The following is a 15222-nucleotide window of genomic DNA, read 5'->3' as shown; positions in this document are numbered from 1 at the left end:
TAGTTGAGACTTCATGGTTCGTTGGGCACGACTGTGTTTTGGTCTGGTAAATCCTACGCTTGAGTGGCCACCAGGCAGTGGAAATAAGCTTGTTCAAAGCAGTTCATTTCGCATGACAGTTGTTTTGAATTAGGGTTCCTTCCCGGGAATGTCTCGACGGGATATTCCCGGGATTTCTCGACAATATTCCGTTCCCGAATCCCGGGAATTTTGATTTCACTTCCCGGGAATATGGCAACAAAGCAAAATAGATTAAGAAGTGAATAAATTTTCCTTTTTTTGCTTTTTTGGATCCTATGAATCAAAATGATGACCCTGTTTTGTGTTTTTCAATCAGTTTTATGGCGGAAACTTACACTATAAACGACGTTGGTACGCATTTGTAAGCACAACGTAAAATTTTTTTAGGGCGCAACCTAGCGGTACAAAATTTCTGTTTATTTTTTTTACGTTTTCTTGCTTAACCTTGGCGAATGTGATATTACTTGACGGGAACTTGCTAAATTAAATGTTTGCGGGTGTAATAGACAAATTTTAGTCGTTTAAATAATGCAATCACGCACGAAAAAAATGCAAATTTTTTTGTCGGGATCCCGGGAATCCCGGGAAATTTTTTTTTCATTTCCCGAATCCCGGGAAGTAAAAAATCCGGGAAATAGAGGAACCCTATTTTGAATGCAGTAAGATTTGCTGTGCTTTTTTTTAAATGATGGGATTTGTCGAACTGGAAAGTAAAACTATATTACACTTAGAGTGTGACTGATTTGCAGTACTAAATCACTGTACGCTGTATTAAGTACGCTGTAGTACAATCACTGTGTTAAGAAATAGTTGTGAAAAGAACTTATGTTTTCAACCCATTATAATTGTTTACAAAATAGACTATAATAAATATATAATGCAGATTTCACTCTCATTGGGATAACTGTGTCATGGCCCTCATGATCGAATGATTAGCAATTAAACTATGAGATATCATTAGCTGAAACATAATTCAGGTAAAGATCAAATAACAAGACAGATTTCATCAAACATAAAAATAGACATAATTTGGAACAAACATGACAAAAATATTTATTTGCGCAATAAAAACAACTGCCAGATAAACAAGACATAAAATGGCATGGGGCAATTACAGCGTTAAATTGTAAATGTTTATTTGAAACCACTGCAATAAGTGATCAACATCTGTATTTTCATATTAGATTATAAATATTTGCAGGAAAAAATTTGAGCTCAAATAATCATTGTAAAGTTACAATCTTATTAGGTTGTTTGTGTCTAATTAAATAACTAAAAAAATAACTAATAGGCTACAGTGGGTATGATACAATATGTGATGTTTATGTTATCTTTGTTTATTGTTGGACATAGCTGGCCTGGTTGTTTTTTTAACTGATGAAAAAGGTCATTTGTTCGCGTACAAGGTATTGGTAAACTTTGTCACCTAAAAGAAAAGTGGACAAAAGAAAGTGAGGCCTATAGCCAGTTGGTTAAACTTTATATAATTCTGCTAAGCTTACTTGTATTTGTTACTTTTAGCTTCATGAGCTCAAGAAGTGGGAAATGTCATCAAAAAGTATAATTTTAATAGAATGTGTTAAATGGTGTTAAATAAGAGGCCGCAGAAGTCAGGTGCATAACTTACAGCCTTTTGTGAAGTTTGGTACAGTGGAAGTTATTTTAAATTGGCGCAACCGACTGGTCACATGAGCGCAGACCTCGAAATGAGGCCGCTTAAATTCCCAACCGTATGCTTTATTTTGGTTCAATTGCCAAGCAAGTTACATAGACTGTTGTTAAATATCTCATTTACTCCCTGAAGCATAGACTTGTCATAATATTGTGCTTGATTTGCTGGGTTTGACGTTTGGAAAAACAAAATCATGCCACGACAAAAGCACAAGGTAGTATCAATTTGTTATTAGTTTTGGTTTGGTAATTTGTCGCGTAATTCATCACATTGGTAGCTATTTTCGCACATCTTGAGAGCTTAACGCCCCTTAGTTTTTATTAATCATGAGCTCTGCCCGCGTTTTGTGCTTGTTAATAACATAAAACCCGTAAGTACAATGTGCTTGCGCCACGTGTCTATGATTAGTATACTATTGCACGTTTAATGCTTAGAAAACATTAACTTCAAATGGCTACGAGCCCGAAGCAAGTTTACTGGATCGTAAGTGGGAATTTAATTAAAAGATAACGTATTGTGATCAACTCAGATAACACATTACCGTCGGCGAAATTTCGTTTTGCGCCAAAAAAACTGAGTAACCATTTATTTTGTACAAGCCATAGATTCATAATTAGGACACGTTCCATTTGGTAAGTTTGTAGATTTTTTGACACGTAGCAGTTTGAAAATGGTACAAGCAATTTACCCAGACTGAAAGCAACAACAAGCACAGCCTGTCGTTTCTAATTTTCCAATTATATACAAGTTGTACATATGAATTGCGACGCAATCGCAAATATTGTTATGCAACCCAAGTAGTTTGTTGTGGGAAAAACTCCAGTTTACTAAGAAAATAACTCGAGTAATAACTTACAAAATTTTGGTTGCTAATCACATGTTTACGTCCACTATGTTAAAACAATTACCTGAAATTGCAGCTTTTGGAAGAGGAGGGTGACGTTCCCCCGCAGTTCGTCAGCGCGACTTCCATCATAATTCGCTTCCTGTTGGGGTTTTTGTTTCTTGTGTGTCTCGGAACAGCGTGCGCTTTACTCGGGTACTACTTCGGGTTCATAGACGCGTTTTCGAAAGGTAAAAACATGCTCATTTTTCTATCTAACGTTAGTCGATGTAGCAAATTGGAAATTAATTTGTTTGCCGTTTATATTTTTCGCTCAGAAATATTTTGTTGTTTAAGTTGAATGACAACAAAATTTAAATAAAGTTTGGCGATGTCGAACCTTTTGTTTACACAATTAAGCTCGAAGGTGCTTGAAAGGGCATGTGACCGTAATGCAATGCATTACGACATTGTTTAAGAAATCTTTCCTACAAAGCACTCAATACTATCATTTTTAAAAACGTATTTTTTAGTTTTGAAAAAATAGTTGTTTATCAATAAAATCGATGTTTTTTGCATAGTTGAACACACAGACAATGAGGCAGTCAGTACGACAGCTAGAACCCAATTCGTGGGTCGGGACCCAATCCCTCTCGCTGAACCAGTTCCTGGAGAATTTTTGGTTGGTGTTGGAAGGACTGATGTTACCGGGCCTATTGTTGAAGTTAACATGGTATGTTGGAATTCACTAGTGGCGGCGTGCTTTGTAAATCTTTAAGGATTAAAAAAAAAGTTACACACAGAAAAGTAATTTTGCATCATTTACATCAATTTTTTTCACTGGGAAGGCAATTTTTCGTACAACTTAAGCGTTTACAAAAAAGCTTGGAACATTTTTTTGTTTTTTACTTGATTTTGTCGTTTTAGTATTGTAAGTTATAGGGGGCAGTAAAACCTATTTATTTTTTGCTCATTGTTGCCGAAATTGTTTCCAAACAAATTTCGGCAGTAAACCCTATTTGCTGAAATCGAAATAATAAAATATCGTTTTATACTTTCAATATTTGTGGTCACGTTATATTGTCGTTCAGTAATTATTCCCTAACATTATTGAAACGAGCATTATGTGCCATTTTTTCCGATCAACGCGACTTTCTTGTCAGATGGGTTACGCTAACCCCGCACAAACCGCGTCTGGGCTTCACCTGCGTCTTTATTCGCGAGCGTTCGTCGTCGCTGATTCGTCGAATCGGTCACGTGTTGCCTTCGCCACAGTCGACAGTGGAATGGGATCCCAGATTATTAAACTCGAAGTGGTCAAACGCCTCAAAGTTATGTATGGGAATCAAACGTGAGTGTAAACTTAAAATGTTAGCAAGTTGTCAACATTTCAACGTTGGAGTATTACATCATGCTGGACAAGAGCCAGCAACAGTCCCATTTTCTGAGGCTTGTTTATAATAGTTTAAAATTCGTGTGACTAAAATGTCACCCGTTTGTTTATGCTGCTATATTCTCTGCATACGAAGGGTTCTCGCCAAACTTATTCAATAATTTTCTCCGTTTCCATCACTGTATGCGACTGACCTTAAACCTCATCTCAATTATTAGCTTTCCCTAAAATGTAAACTTTGAAATAGATTTAAAAATTAACCAATACCGACCAACCTGTTTTGGTTCAACCAATTTATTTTTCTGCAAAAGTTTTCGGCGATTTCTTGTTTTGGGAAATGGTTATAAAATAATATTCAAGATATAATTACTTTATTTCCCTGCATTTCAGTTACACGGAAAAGAATGTGGTGATATCAGGAACTCACAGCCACTCGGGACCTGCCGGATTTTTTCAGACACTCTTGCCGGAAGTGACGTCCCTGGGTGCCATCAAGGAAACGACCGACGCATTCATCGACGGAATCGTCAAAAGCATAGTTCAGGGTAAGGTCAAATTACGAAATTAAACCTGCTTTGTAACCCTTGGCAACTTGATAAATCCTAATTTTTTTAACTCGTTATTAGCTGTATGTGAAGTGTTACAATACTGTATATTTCAAATATTTGTCTTTAACATTTCAGGAAAAATATGTTTCCGAGGTTAAAATCTGTTGACTTTTATATTAGACAAATACGCTAAAAAGAATCGTCAGTGTCTGTAGAAACAACGTAAAAGGGAGTAAACACACATTTAGAAAGAGCTCACCTCTGTCGCAAGCACGCTTTGTGTGCAAATCTAGATTTTAACCTCGGAAACAGATGTAACATAGGTGTGGTCAAAATCAAAAAGGGGAAATCGTTACGATTATTGGGCCAGAATGGGGAGTGATTCCTGGAATCTCTTAAAAGGAATTTTAAAACAGTGTGAATTGTTTGTCTGCATTTTGTAGAATCTTGTATTGATTTCCATTTTTTTTTATCACGTCCTTATTCGTGAGTCTCCGATGGTGGTAACCCGCTGCATACTGGCCTGCATAAAGTGTATTTATATATAAATTAGCTAGGGAAAATTTTAAAAAAGTTCAGGAATCAGTCTGTGCAGGTCGTTGATCGACGGATCTGTGTTTACGTCACTATGTTTTGTATTCCTGAGACTCAAAAAGGAGTAAAGAACGATTAGCGCCCAAAATAAAGATCATGGAGTCGCAGTAATAAAATATACATACAAAGTAACTTTTTTGTTGAAGTTTAAGATAATTTAAGGTTTTTGCATTTTCAGCTCATACAACAATGAAAAAGGGAAGATTGCGAGTGGGAACAGATAACGTGGTTGAAGGAAACATTAACAGAAGTCCAAGCGCTTACCTCAAAAATCCACCAGAAGAAAGGGAACAGTTAGTACTCACAACCAGTTCTGTTTCATTTTTTTATTTTATGAAATTATTTTATTGTTGTTTCGTTTCATTGCCTTAGAATGTCCAGGGATACTTAGAGTTTAGACCTAATACTTGGTAGGTGCGATATCTTATAACAATTTTCCTCCCTTAGATACAACTTCAACACAGAACAGGAACTGACTTTGCTGAAGTTCGAGCATGAGAACGGTGCGTTGTCTTTTCAGAGTTATAAAACCCCCTATTAAACTCTTTTTTCTCTGTTTCCTCACGAAATAATGTACCGCATTTTCAGTGCTTGCGCCAAAACAAATCTAAACTTCACACGCCGAATTTCATTCGAATACTTCTGAGATTCGAATCTCAATAATTTTGCATGCATAGGTCAGCCAATCGGGATGTTTAACTGGTTCCCAGTCCACGGCACCAGCATGAACTTCAGCAACGAACTGATCAGTTCTGACAACAGAGGAAGGGCGTCTGCTCTCTTCGAGAAAATGATGAGAAAAGATGGTGAAGGAATCAGTGGAAACGTGAGGAAGTGAAAACGAGGCTAACTTATGTTAAATTTTTGTATTTTGAAGCAACAAACTTCTAATTAATTACACCAGATGTATTTTAAAAAACGATTTCGCTTATCTAAGCATCATCATTTTCTTGTTTAAATATATCTGCTGACTTTAAATTAGAGACTTTTTATTCTCATACACTTGATGAACGAGTTAGAAGTACCGTTGATTTTGAAATTCAAGTAGTAGGTTTTGGCATTCTGCTATTATGAAATTAGCGTTTAATCGTAATTAATATGGTGGTAGCTGTGGTCGGATAGCAATGTTTTTTCGTATAACAATGCAATTTTTGAAACGCACGAAACTATTTGGAAAACCTTGTTTCGTTTTAGGAATCTTTCGTCGGTGCGTTTGCATCAGCCAACCTAGGTGACGTTTCTCCACGGACGAAGGGACCTATATGTATTGATGGTGGTAAGATTTCTTCACTTAAACTGTAGAAAATGTTATTTACCAACAACTAAGACGTTTCATGTTAATTTAGCTTTCAGCTGCCAAACATATTATAAGAGGCTCCTAATTTAATATCAGAAAAACATTTAATTCACTGTTTAAAAATAATGTGAGAAACTTGTTGTGGTGTTTCGTTTTGTTGACCGCCACCCAATCGCCAATATTACAACGCAATCATTTGCTTGTTGACTTAAACCCGCATTTCTGATTCAAGCAGTTGGCAAATACTTTGTTATGCATTAGCTGCCTTGGACTTTGTCCCGCACGTGATGCCTTCGCTAAATTCCAAGATGACATTGCAATAACTGCTACATTACGATACATTTCAAACAGTTAAAATTCGTCCTTATTAGCACCAAATTCATAGACTAGACAGATCTGAAATGACATGTTTAAGTCGGGCTGACCGGATACTATTGTGACGTTCTCCATTGTGACGCAATTCAATTAGGGCGCAATATTTGCATTGCTGGAAGAATTGCAGCCATTAAAACGTTGTTGCAAGCAACTTGCGTCACACACTCGGTTTCAAATATTTTGCAACTTCACACTCATAACAAAGTTGCGGACAGGACGTGGCAAAAACTTGACATTTTTACCCCAAACTATGCAAACATCAAAAATAGATAAACAGTTACTGTGAAAGTGCGATGTTTTACTCAAACTTGCAAAATTATGGCCAAGCAATTGTTTTTTTATGTGTTTAAAAAAATGTTGCTGTTGATTGGTTGTTGTAGGAATGTCATGTGACTTCGAGAAGTCGACCTGTGGAATTCCGCCACGTGTACAAAACTGCGTGGCGTTGGGCCCGGGAGTGGATATGTTCGATTCAACAGACATTATCGCGAAGAAACAATTGGAAACTGCCTCACGCATATTTAACAAGTACGCAAGTTCAGCTGGATTTGAATCGGCCTGAATCTTTCACCGTCATTTTTTGTGGCAAAACATAGTTTGTAAATAACATTTTGATTGAATATTGAATCATGTTCGACTACACCAGTGATTCCCAACCTTTTTGTGGTTGCGTATTACTTGGAGGTAAATAATTTCGACGCGTACCACCTAATTGAATGTTGCAAAGTAACCTAGGGGATGAAGTAACGAACATTTTGGTATCACTAACGGTTTTTCCAATTCGAACTATATCCGTAAATTACGTAAAGGTGCTCATGTACCACCTTGAATGCCGTCGCGTACCATTAGTGTTACGCGTACCACCGGTTGGGAAACACTGGCCTACACGGTAACCCGACTTGGATGTTACTACATCCCATTTGCTGCTTGTGGGTGATGTTAGGCTGTACTTGGTGACCGAGCTTACTTTGTTGTTGTAGATCAGGCGAATTACTTGACGGTTCTGTTGGTTGGGTTCATCAATATGTGGACATGACCAAAGCACCTGTGAAAAAGGACGATGGTACGACTACATACACTTGCAAACCCGGCATGGGGTACAGGTAATACTTCAAACTCCATTTGAGTTTAATTTTTTTCATGTTTTAGAACAGTTTTTAATTTCAACTCAATTTTAATTTATCTTTGTTCTGAGTCATTCTGTTTTTTTTGTCTACTTTCTGTCAGATATTATCTGCAGCGTTACAACGTTTTTGTTGTTTTTGTTGTTTTTTTACGCGCGTTTTCTGTTTCCAATAGTCTTCAGCAACACTGCAGACACCCACGTGACCGCATTGTCCAATCACGTCTTCTCAACACGATTTAAAATTTCAGTTTTGCCGCCGGAACGACCGACGGAGCGGGAGCTTTTGATTTCGTTCAAAGTATGACGCAAGGCACGTTGCTATGGGATACGGTTCGTGACGAGGTTATTGTCAAGGTTGTTTGCTCTGAACCGCCCCCTAGCGAGTACTACGACTGTCATCACCCAAAACCCGTTCTTCTACCGACAGGCTGTAAGTATTTCCATGCGAGTCCTTTAGACATATTTGTGTCATCGAATACAGTATTCGGATTTTTGAAATTATGCCCACTACATTGTTTTAACGAAATATAAACGTGTTAAAAGTGTTTCATTCAGAAAAATATTTAACCACAAAACAAATCTATATACATATTTTCCAGTGGTTTTATTTACGTATTTGTGCATTGTCGCAACGGTCGTTCTTTAGCACTTTACAAGTTTCTTCATAGAAAAATGTATTAACCAAAAAGCGAACACCGTCACATTTTAAAACTGATGTGCAAAAATACTGCTTATTTGGGGAATACATCGCTATGATACGGTGGACGATCGACATCAGTCTTTAAGTTTTGAATGATTCAGTATTCGCGTTGTATAGTTGCTTAACTATATCTTAGTACGTTTTTAATTTGCTTTGAATCAAACAACTTTCATCGTTTGCAGACATGGACAAACCGTATGCTTGGCATCCCACTATTATTGACGTACAGATGTTGAAAATCGGTCAGTTGATAATATTAGCGGTTCCCGGGGAGTTTACCACCATGGCAGGCAGAAGGATAAAGGATGCGGTTAAGAAGGAAGCGGCGCAACACGGTCTTCGCAACGCCAAGGTTGGTTTATTCGTGGTGACAATTGATAACAAGCTTATGAACGAGAAAGGCATTGCCGCCTAATACGTTGGGCACTTTTTTAGACTGTTGCAGTATGCTGCTAAAAATTATTAATTATTTTTGTAAGAAATAAACGAGGAATTTGAACCCATGCTCTACAATACAAGTTTTTTGTTAATCGTAACAATGATCTTTTCAAACCGTAATGAATTTCAAAACAAGACATATGTGAGATACATTGGCTTTGTAGTGGGTTTCGAGCTACTCTATTTCAGAAACGCTGGCAAAACTCCAGGCTTCTAAAAATGTCGCGAAATAAAACGTATGGCATTTGGCTTCACAATTGCCATAATCATAAAGATTTCTTTGCTTTTTTCTTAACTAGAGAAAACTAATTCTTGTCATACAAGTACTAAATATGCTTCTACTGTTATCAACACTGGAACAATTTCCACCACGTTCAATTAACCTTTCATTGCATTTTAAACCGTATTGAATTCCTCGTAAACAGGTTGTTCTTGCCGGTCTCTCCAACGTCTACACTCATTATATCACCACACCTGAGGAATATACAGCACAGAGGTATGAAGGAGCGTCCACTATATACGGACCCAACACCTTCACTGCATATTATCAGAAATACACCAGCCTCGTGCAAGCAATGGTACAAGGAACACAAGGTATCCATCGACTAATGAAATGTTTGGTACAAGATTTCGAAAGGTTGTAAGATGCGAAATCAGTAATTTTGTGATTTATTTTATGTCCAAACTTTGTTTGATGCCTTTAGAAAGGTTTTGAATTGCGATTGTTTAAACCAAAAAGGCTAAACAAATAATTTTCACGTATTTTGTTAGTTCAATCACAACAAAAAACTATACTTTCCACAGCAAAAGTTGATCCCGGCCCGACGCCAGCCAATATTCTGAATAAACAAGTTGAGTTCCTGCCACCGCCCAGCAACGATAAACTGCCATCGGGAAAATGGTTTGGTGACGTCGTCACTGACGTCAGTGGGACGTATGCGCCCGGTGACGTGGCGACAGTGGTTTTTTACGGCTCCAACCCTCGTCATAACATGAAGGTGAAACTACATTTTGTGTCATCTGATGCCTATTCAAAAATTATTAAACCTGAATTCGTTTCTAAAGCTAGTCACAACTTTTGGGTGCGTCGTAATATTGGGTGTGAAATACACATAGAGATAAACTAACATACAGGAAAAAATGGTTTATTGTTGCGATACTATGAAGCAAGAAGCTATTCGAATCTTGTTGTTACGTTTAAAGTGAAAATCTAACGTGAGATGGCCATAGTCTCATCATGCAGCTGGTGTGATAGTCTTAAAAAAGTCTTTGCAAGTCTTTGCTTGGCCGTTTGGTCGGCAAAGTCGTATAATAGTCTCCCAGCTGCACTGATGAGACCTTACAGGTCGAAACAGTGGCCCGCTGTATGCAGCGTACACAATTCATAATATTCGCTCCACTTTGCAAAACAATTGTAGTTTTTCAGCGCACTATTGTCTTACTTTGTTGACTCATAATTGTTAAATCTCTACCATCAGATCGGTTCAACTTACTTGGCTGTGCAACAACTCATCAACGCCACCAAGTGGCAGACGATCCTCGTCGATACAGATTGGGAGACAACTTTTACATGGAAAGATGCGGCCCTGTCGACGTCACAAAAGACCGAGCGTAACGTCATCACCGCCCTATTTGACGTCATTGGACGAACGACCGGGTTCAGTTTCGATTACGAGGCCGCGATGCGACTTTACGAAGCGAACGGTTTGGAATTGACGCCTACATTACGTGACGTCATAGCACGGGCGGGTTCGAAGTAAGTTTAATGACGTCGGCAATACAATTAGGGCAGGTCCAAGGAAATGTGGGGCCCGATTAGAAAAACTCTGCGCCCCTGTATTTCACCTAAAAAGACTTAGTTTGATTAAACTTTTTTGCAATGAATTTTTTTTGTGGTCGAATGTGTCTTTGGACTGCCCCTGCGTACAATACTGTAATTTTGCGTATAATGCTACACTAGTTTTGGAGTGGATATATATATTCATTAAATTTATGTTTGCTTTTCAGGCACTTGTCCAATTCTGTTGATGTTGGACTTCTTCAATACAGACAAGAATCATTCCGAGCCAATGTTGTTTCCGTAGAGAGTCACGTGACCGTCACTTGGTACATTCCAAGCAATCAGCCAAGTGGAACGTACCGCTTCGCCTACTTCGGAGATTACAAAACCGGTGACGGCTCTCCTGTGCCCTTCAGCGGATATTCCAGTCAATTTAAAGTGTGACAGGTTAAGTGACATTGGTTGCGATTACTTCAAGCCATTCTTTCACCCCTTCCTAATTAAATATATTATATCGTGAGTATTCATTTTTTCTATTAATTAAAGTGCAGTTAAAAATCATTATCATACCTCGACCATGCAACATTGTATATTTAATCCTTTGCTGTTATATGAGGTAATTTCACTGTGTTATTTTCCTGATCCTACTTTGCTTGCATGAAGATATTTTTCTGCGATATTCCTGATTCACTTTCTGTTCAAACCTATACAATTTGCTTGACTGCTGTATCAAGGCGATATGTAACCGGTTGATTTAAACTCTGTCATTATATTATTTTATGATTTCCGGCTGAAATTCTTGTGTTTTCAATACAAGTACCTGGTTGTAAATTTGTTTTTGGTTCGGTTTAGGGCAGTGGTTCCCATACTTTTTTGTGTGCCCAGAATTTTTTTTTAATCACGGCCTGTGGCCCTCAACCGGGGTCTGACCTACAAATTCCCGTCAGTCACCTTCCATGGCCCATACGAGTCTGACGAATATAAAAAAGAGTTCTTTGAACAACAATTTTGGTATGTAAGTTAAAAATTTCTGCCGAAAAGGCTTGCTCCTACAAACTTTAGTGATTTCCCGATTTTTCCACTCAAGAGCCCTGAGATTCCTACAAAACATGCTCTAAAAAAAAACGATACGCACTAATTGGACACATTGAGTATTAGTTTTAGGTGTGTGATCGCTTTGTTTGTATTACATACACAGAGCGTAACGAAATCACAGACATGAATAAAAGCGTGAAAACAATTCAGGATTTAAACCCTGCAAGTATTTAACAGGTGCTTAATAGGTCAATACATGACTGCAGTTAAGTAACCATATATAGACACACACGACTTACTACAGAATTATGTGTTTAGAGTTTAAAACATCAACAGTTCGAAAAACAAACGAATCAAAATCAGCAAAGCACTAAATTACGCCACTTCTTAGTGAATAAAATAGGAAAACCAATGATTAGTGAACATGTTTCGGCAAAACGAATCTCATTGTACATTTACTTGTCATCAGGGACTGCAAATCACTGTGCGCGTTTCATTGCTATCAGTATTAACCCCAGCAAATGTAGCCTTCATGTATGCATTTGTATGCCGATGGATTCACTGTCGACACGATGTTAAAGGATGACATTTCTTATTCACCAGGCGTCGTGACTTTCACACTTGTTTCTTGCGACTGATCATGACTAGCTTGGACTTGGCCAACCACCACCTGTGCCGACTGAAATACCCGTCCTGAAGCATTTTCATCACGTGACGATTCAACTTTTTCTTCTTGTGTAGAGCAGGTCGTGGTTTCGTCGCCTTGCTGTGACAGCATAGATGTTGTAGACTCTCCTTTACATTTTAGCTTGAACTTTTCAACCATTTTGTTCTTCTTGGAATTTCGGCGACAGCAAAAATTTCTTCTCGCGCAATATAGCAGTGTGCAGACCCAAAGTACAGCAAAGAAGATAAGCAAGCATCTGTTGATGAGAACTTGAGTCTTCAGAGGTTCCACATAGTTCACTTTCATGTATTCAGTTGAGCACTTGTACTGACAGGTTGCTTCATCGCCATTCAGACAAAGTGAACTACAACTTTCACACTCTCCTGTATAGCCTAAATACATGCCTTTACGCAGACAGTCAATTTCTTGCTTCTCCTTTAAATAATTCTGTTGGCGAATAGAAGCTTCCATTTCTCTTTTTGGTAATTCGTCTTCTCGGGTCCGGCGAAAACTTTGAACGGCATCCTTGAACCCAACTCTATAAGTAAACTTTTGTCTATACTTCCCAAGGTGAATACACGAAAAAAATCCCCTTGGACAGATCCAGTAGGTTATACTTGCTGCGCCGTGGCGCAATGCAAATACGTCATAAGTTATTTCAGGCGCATTACGCCCCTCAACAAACATCGCGATCAACTTTATTTCATAATTAACGAAAGTTGTTTAGTAGTACTAAACTTACATCGTTTAGCCTTGTCTCTGGAAAACCTGCATTGAATTAACGAGTTTGTGTTCATGTGTGGTGGCTTGTTGTCTGTTTCATAAAGAGAAAGGAGGAGTCACAAAACAAACATAACTTTTATCGCTAACTCTTTGTGTGCTTTCGTTTTTGTCGACTCGATACCAACCCAGCTGTTTTTTGTCGATTACATGCGGAACACATTTATCACAAAATAACTTGATTCGTTGTAATCTTTACTTTATTCATTCTAAATCTGAAACTTTGGATGAAAAAAGAGTGTGTCATATCAACACGCTGCTGGCACGGATTAAGCAATACGCTATTTTAGTATGTTACATAATTTACTCTAGCAGTTTTGAGTAAACATATTGACAATCAAAAATACGTCGGCACGCATGTACCTCCGGGACGGACAATTGAATTCCACCAGACCGTAGGCTACTGCGGGTGTATTGTTGTGTGGGAAATGTTCTGGTTGTTACCCTGTATGTTGCCCCTTCAGGTGTACGGTGTTTAAATATAGTGTGAATACTTAACACGACAATTGTGACTTATTCGTGACCCTTTTTGTGGAATGAAGGGTGCGCAGGTGATACTTTATAAACCATACAAATTATCTTAGCAACGGGTTTTGCGAAATCAATGGTCGAAAAAACACTTAGGCTATTGGCATCACTTTGTCTAGAAAACGCTCCACGTTACCTTAAAATAAATTAGATACTAATTTTAAATTTTTTCAAGATAAACAGCCCTGCGTGCGAACTGCAATTGGTTGTTTGTAGAGCACCTTTCCGAAACAAGTCGTAAATTTATTTTATACCAAACTGGGATTGAAATCTAGGTTATCCTGTCAACGAATTCCGATCTGGTTTACTACTTGGTAAACGACCGGTTGTCTTGATCAATGTTGCCATTAAGTCTTTCATTCTTCTGCTATATCAGGACTGCAGCAACGTATTTCCACCACGCGACTATCTCAATATTTTCTCTCAAAAGCTAGGTAGCGCTAAAGAGTAGTTAGTTTTTGTTACGGAGTTGCAACATGGATTAAACCACGCGCCAAGGGGAAGAAAAATTTAAGATTGAATCTTGGATGTAATATATGATTGGGACGTAATATATGAATGACTTTTATCAGTTTTATTACCAAATGACAAAAGTTTAACGCATATATATTTGCTCCCCACGACAAACATATTTGTGAAAAATAATAGCTTGAACGACAAAATGTTGCCAGGATTTAATTGCAACAAGGTCGAAACACAAACATAGCGTAGAAGTCGACGAATTGCGTGCAGATGGTAGAAGTACCTCACCGATTTTGTGTGAAAAAATGGTATTGTTTGCAAAAGCTACCGTGCATGGCGGAGCCAAGGGCTTGTCACTATGATAACTTACCAAAGCTGCATTCAAATGATGTCGAAATAGTTTATCCAAGCCAAGGGTGTGCAAAGGGCAGGTAATGAACTACAACTGATATGTCAAGAGGTATCGAAAGTTTCAAAACTTGACAAACACATTAAGAGCCATACTAATCAATGAGAGGTGGGTACCACGTGGAGTGCACAATGGCTTAACGACGGATCCCAAACAATGCATGAGACATTGCATGTCGAAACAGTGTGTACACCTGTCTGCAGTTGACAAACATAGCTTTTGACTTTCGTTATAAAGTGTGTTAAACACTTTGGCGCCGATAATCTGATGTTTGTATTATGACAACTAATGTTTGCAACAACCTGTCTCAACAAAAAGCAAAGAGCTTGAACAACTTTGAACTTAAAGCATAAAAACGAATTCGTTTGGTCAAACTCTGAGGTATGTTTTTGAGTAATACATCTTCACCTTTTATTGACACGCCAAAGTTTATACCAACAACTTCAAACCATCGAACAAGTTTTGTTCGCATGAACATTTTGTTAACTTTGCTTTTGCCTATTGTAAATTGTAATTTTGCTGTATTTGTGGTTAAGGTGGCAAATTCGTTAACTTAATCAAAGCTATAATGTAT

At 38.0% G+C, this 15222-nt stretch overlaps 1 protein-coding gene across 1 annotated transcript; it reads left to right on the top strand.

The window, feature by feature from the left end:
• The first annotated feature begins 1739 nt into the window (after positions 1–1739).
• LOC145895317 (putative neutral ceramidase C) lies at positions 1740–11582 on the top strand. Its single transcript, XM_082984105.1, has 17 exons — positions 1740–1907; positions 2614–2767; positions 3098–3249; positions 3680–3867; positions 4300–4454; positions 5230–5344; positions 5499–5554; positions 5729–5877; positions 6246–6327; positions 7104–7251; positions 7704–7826; positions 8098–8279; positions 8732–8901; positions 9413–9581; positions 9792–9985; positions 10466–10743; positions 10995–11582. The coding sequence occupies exons 1-17, from the start codon at positions 1887–1889 to the stop codon at positions 11209–11211; spliced, it is 2553 nt and encodes an 850-aa protein (XP_082840231.1). The 5' UTR covers positions 1740–1886; the 3' UTR covers positions 11212–11582.
• Positions 11583–15222: the final 3640 nt, after the last annotated feature.

This window comes from Ascidia mentula, chromosome 3 (assembly GCF_947561715.1).
Source record: "Ascidia mentula chromosome 3, kaAscMent1.1, whole genome shotgun sequence".
NCBI lineage: Eukaryota > Metazoa > Chordata > Ascidiacea > Phlebobranchia > Ascidiidae > Ascidia > Ascidia mentula.
The sequence above is the reverse complement of the archived record's forward strand: the minus strand, read 5'-3'. Positions and strand labels throughout refer to the sequence as shown.